This window comes from Lipophrys pholis, assembly GCF_963383615.2.
Source record: "Lipophrys pholis genome assembly, chromosome: 11".
NCBI classification, from domain to species: domain Eukaryota; kingdom Metazoa; phylum Chordata; class Actinopteri; order Blenniiformes; family Blenniidae; genus Lipophrys; species Lipophrys pholis.
In genome coordinates, this window is record NC_137631.1 from 30,159,886 (window position 1) to 30,164,801 (window position 4,916).

The window sequence follows — 4,916 nt, forward strand, 5'->3', positions numbered from 1 at the left end:
GAATTTGAACTTGCAGGCCTCCAGCCAGACCTCGTACTCCTGCATGCTGTCCACCAGCCCCACGGTCAACGGAAGAAGCTTTGAGACGTACACTCCTCCACACATGCAGCCACACATCGGCAGCCAGTCCATGACATCGTCTGCAACGTCATCGACAGGTACGCCCAGTCATCCGCCGCGGCAGATCAAATGTGCTAGCCGCTAAAGCTAGCAAACTAGCATTAGCCTCCAAGCCGAGCTGTCAGGGCGAGTTTGTAAAAACACCCAGAATGCAACAGCGACAGGAGAAGGTTCTGGGATAGTTCACTGGATTTTGCACCAGAAGGTTTAATTGAAATTGGCTTTGTAGTCATTTTCCATAGGAGTTGATGGTTTTTGGAAAATATCGACTTTTTCATCCATGTACTGCGCTACTACAAAGAAAAACTTCATTTAAATGTAAAAGTTATTCTGGCACTAGTTTACCGGTTCAGCCCACTCCATCGGGCTGAATGAGGCTCCTGAACTAAAACGTGTTTGACGGCCTTCGTGCAGCTTTAAAACATTTTAAAACAGTTACATGAAGTTTACTGAAAAACTTAAAAAATAAATAAAAAACATTTACAAAGGTGTGATGCTGGTTTCACTGCAGATGAAGACACTTGTTTTGGAAAATGCTATTGGATGTTTTTAGTAAGATGTGAAACAGAATTACTCACTGCGGTTGATCTTTTGTTTGACGTATAAATGAACCGACCTTTGGTCCGTTTCCAACGTTTCAGGTAAAAACGCATCGTTTTTGCATTTTCTTTCCAGAAGAGTTTCCTGTTTACGCAACATCTTGGTTATTATGTGCATTTCCACACAAACGGCAGAAAGGCTGAAACAGATGTAGTTTCCATGCCAGGCCACCGGCGGCGCCAGATATTTATCCTGCTGCTGCTCTGGCGGAGCTCCATCTTTCAGTGGCGGTTCTGAGGACTTTAGTGATCTCTACTTTATTTTCTACTGTAACACCGACAATATGCACATCGCACCGCCACCGAACAGTCGCACACTGAACAGTCTCACACTGAACAGTCGCACACTGAACAGTCGCACACTGAACAGTCGCACACTGAACAGTCTCACACTGAACAGTCTCACAATGAACAGTCGCACACTGAACAGTCGCACACATACAGTAAAAGCTCCGCTATTTAAAACGATTTTAAGCGACACAATTCAAGATATTTATCCAAAGTGATAAAGATTTACAGGTTTACCAGCCTGACACCTTAACTCACTGATGGAACCTGAACAGCAGAACGTCACTGATGGAACCTGAACAGCAGAACGTCACTGATGGAGCCTGAACAGCAGAACGTCACTGATGGAGCCTGAACAGCAGAACGTCACTGATGGAGCCTGAACAGCAGAACGTCACTGATGGAGCCTGAACAGCAGCAGGAAGCTAAACACACTGCAGCTTTTCATTTGGGCCTCAAACACACAGACACCACCACCACCTCCTGCTGCCAGCCACCACCTCCACCTCCTGCTGCCAGCCACCACCTCCACCTCCTGCTGCCAGCCACCACCACCTCCACCTCCTGCTGCCAGCCACCACCACCACCTCCTGCTGCCAGCCACCACCTCCACCTCCTGCTGCCAGCCACCACCTCCTCCACCTCCTGCTGCCAGCCACCACCTCCTCCACCTCCTGCTGCCAGCCACCACACCCTCCACTGGGAGAACAAGATCTGCTCCAGTGATCTAATGAGTAATAGAACCTCCATAGAGAACCAGGAGTTCAGCTCTAGAACTCCAAACAGCCAATAACCATCAGTCACCAGGAGACGTCGGTCGTTGTGGTTCAGAGCGAAGAATTCAGGGATTTTTTCACTTTTAGTTCTCTCTAAAAGTCGCTCCATGTTTCATTACTGTTAGTAAGTTACACCGTCAGCAGGAACAATGTGCTCGTAATAAGAGGAAGTTGTAAGTTCAAAGGTGAAAGCATACCCTGCAGCGATCGGCTGGATCCTTTACACTGCTTTAGAGTTAAAAAAAGTTTTATTATTCAAAAATTTTTATTGATTTTTGACATTTATAAACATACATAAACTCAAACATTATTAGAAAACAAAACAAACCAAAAGACAAAACAGCTGAAATGAAATGAAATGACATCAAACATCAATGTTTGAATTATACACTGAATCCAGACTCAAAATAAAAAAGTAATGGCTGTAATCTCTTATCATAGTTTAGAATTAATCCACTCATACTACATCTCAGGTGTTTACTTCCTCCACAATACATGTTTTATTGGTGTTTTTATTAATCAACCAGGCAACAAATTATAATCTTCAAACATAAAAACAAATCTAAATAAATCACATTTCTTGGGGGTGCTTTGGCTATCCTAGGGGGCGCTGCAGCACACACAAGCTTCCCCTGGTGCCGCCGGTGCAGGCTACGGGTTGGCGCTGTTGTTAGTTTTAGTAGTGAAAGCACACACACACACACACACACACACACACACACACACACACACACACACACACACACACACACACACACACACACACACACACACACACACACACACACAGTAGAGAACAATGAGTTCTAAACATTAACAACAGGAGAACACGAATATTCTAGTGGACAGACCACCAAGATGGATTGTTATTATGGTGACTGTCAAAATAAAACTACCAAGTTGGATTGTTATTATGGTGACTGTCAAAATAAAACTACCAAGTTGGATTGTTATTACGGTGACTGTCAAAATAAAACTACCAAGTTGGATTGTTATCATGGTGACTGTCAAAATAAAACTACCAAGTTGGATTGTTATTACAGAGACTGTGAAAATAAAACTACCAAGTTGGATTGTTATTATGGTGACTGTCAAAATAAAACTACCAAGTTGGATTGTTATTATGGTGACTGTCAAAATAAAACTACCAAGTTGGATTGTTATTACGGTGACTGTCAAAATAAAACTACCAAGTTGGATTGTTATTATGGTGACTGTCAAAATAAAACTACCAAGTTGGATTGTTATTACGGTGACTGTCAAAATAAAACTACCAAGTTGGATTGTTATCATGGTGACTGTCAAAATAAAACTACCAAGTTGGATTGTTATTACAGAGACTGTGAAAATAAAACTACCAAGTTGGATTGTTATTACAGAGACTGTGAAAATAAAACTACCAAGTTGGATTGTTATTACGGTGACTGTCAAAATAAAACTACCAAGTTGGATTGTTATTACAGAGACTGTGAAAATAAAAGTTCCAAGTTGGATTGTTATTACGGTGACTGTCAAAGTAAAACTACCAAATTAGTTTGTTATTGCGGTGACTGTCAAAATAAAAGTACCAGGTTGGATTGTTATTACAGTGACTGTCAAAATAAAACTACCTAATTAGTTTGTTATTACGATGACTGTCAAAATAAAACTACTAAGATCCAGGAGAATATGGACCGGGAGTCATGACACTATGGAGGAAACGTTGTTCTGATTGGTTCTACTGAGCGTGTGCAGAACTACTGGTTACTCTGACTGTGGTGTGTATGCACCGACGCAGCGTTTCCGCCATCTACACATCATTTCCAAAAAGTTGTGTTTTCCTTTGTTTCCACAGAGATGTAACTTTTCAAAGAGTTGACTTTGTCCCTGTATCTTTTTCAAGAAGTTGTGTTTTCCCACGTTTCCATGGAAACAGAGTCAGAGCATTTCCAAAAGTAATCCAGGCTTGATCTTTTCCATGTTTTGAAGTGAACCATGTTTTGTCTTGCTCTTGTTCCACAGCCCCCCTCAGCTCCTCTCTAATGACCGCTCCTTCTCTCTTTGGCCAGGTCTGATATCTGCTGGCGTTTCAGTTCCAGTCCAAGTTCCAGGAAGTGAAGCAGACATGTCACAGTACTGGCCACGCCTGCAGTAATGGCTTCCACTGAGCCACTCCAGCAACAGAAATGTATTGGTCATCAACGTGTGGCCCATTTTAATGTTACATCTTGAATGTGAAAAAGGACTTTTGCTTTTGACTGAAATGGGCCAATGAATACCAAGATGTTGATTTGACTGGTGGTTCTGGGACTCTCCAAGACCATGGGTTTTTATATGATAACCAAAACAAGTTCAGCTGCAGCCAGATCCAACCTCTTTGGGATTTAAACCTTTGGCCTCATTGTCCATCAGAATCTGACTGCCTGGGACTTTGTGTCACGAGTGCAGGAAAGAGGATGACGTCCATTCAGAGCTGGACTGCGTGTGTGTGATCTTCTTTCCTCTTTCAGGAGGTCATTTATAAGAAACAGGTGTATTTATAGGAAAATCCAACTGAAACATAAAGTGAAGAATGAAAATAGTTTTGTTTTCTTTCTTTCTTTAACAACAGATTCCAAACGCCCTCGTCCTGAATAAGTCTGGACTTTATGAATCTGAATTTGGGTGGTATGTGTTTGGTATTGTAAAGCCCCCGACATGAATGGAATCTAACTACCTGGACTCTGATCCCAAACTGGAAGACGGTTAACTTGGGTTCCAAAGCTCCATTTAACAGGAAAACCAAGAAGTTGAATCCTGAAAACAGAAGAAAGACTTTGTTAACCTCTGAAAAGTGATGAATAAATTGTGTCTGGAATGTAAATCTGTTTCTAATTTCAAAGTGTAAAGTATTTGTCTTCTCACATGATCTGGGAGATTTTAAAAATAAAGTTATTTCAATGCTATTTTCTCATCTATTCCACAGTCATGACGTACTGATAGGTGGCGCAGAACATAATGTTTTACATCCTGTTGACAACCTTTCACTTTAGAACGCACTGTTTTTGCATTTTTGTTTCAGAAAACATTTGCGTTTATATGTTTTGAAATTATGTCCATTTACACCAAATGGCAGAAATACCAAATCGATGTTTTGATGTTGGGCCACTAGTGG

The 4,916-nt window shown here is 41.6% G+C and overlaps 1 protein-coding gene across 1 annotated transcript in view; it reads left to right on the top strand.

Annotated features, from left to right (window-relative positions):
• The window catches only part of LOC308116352 (paired box protein Pax-6-like), a 20,171-nt gene extending 15,465 nt beyond the window's left edge, over positions 1-4,706 (top strand). Inside the window, exons 8-9 of the mRNA XM_080474497.1 lie at positions 17-158; positions 3,832-4,706. Coding sequence (XP_080330623.1) covers positions 17-158; positions 3,832-3,917 — 228 coding nt within the window. The 3' untranslated portion in view covers positions 3,918-4,706. The remainder of the gene's footprint in view (positions 1-16; positions 159-3,831) is intronic.
• Positions 4,707-4,916: the final 210 nt, after the last annotated feature.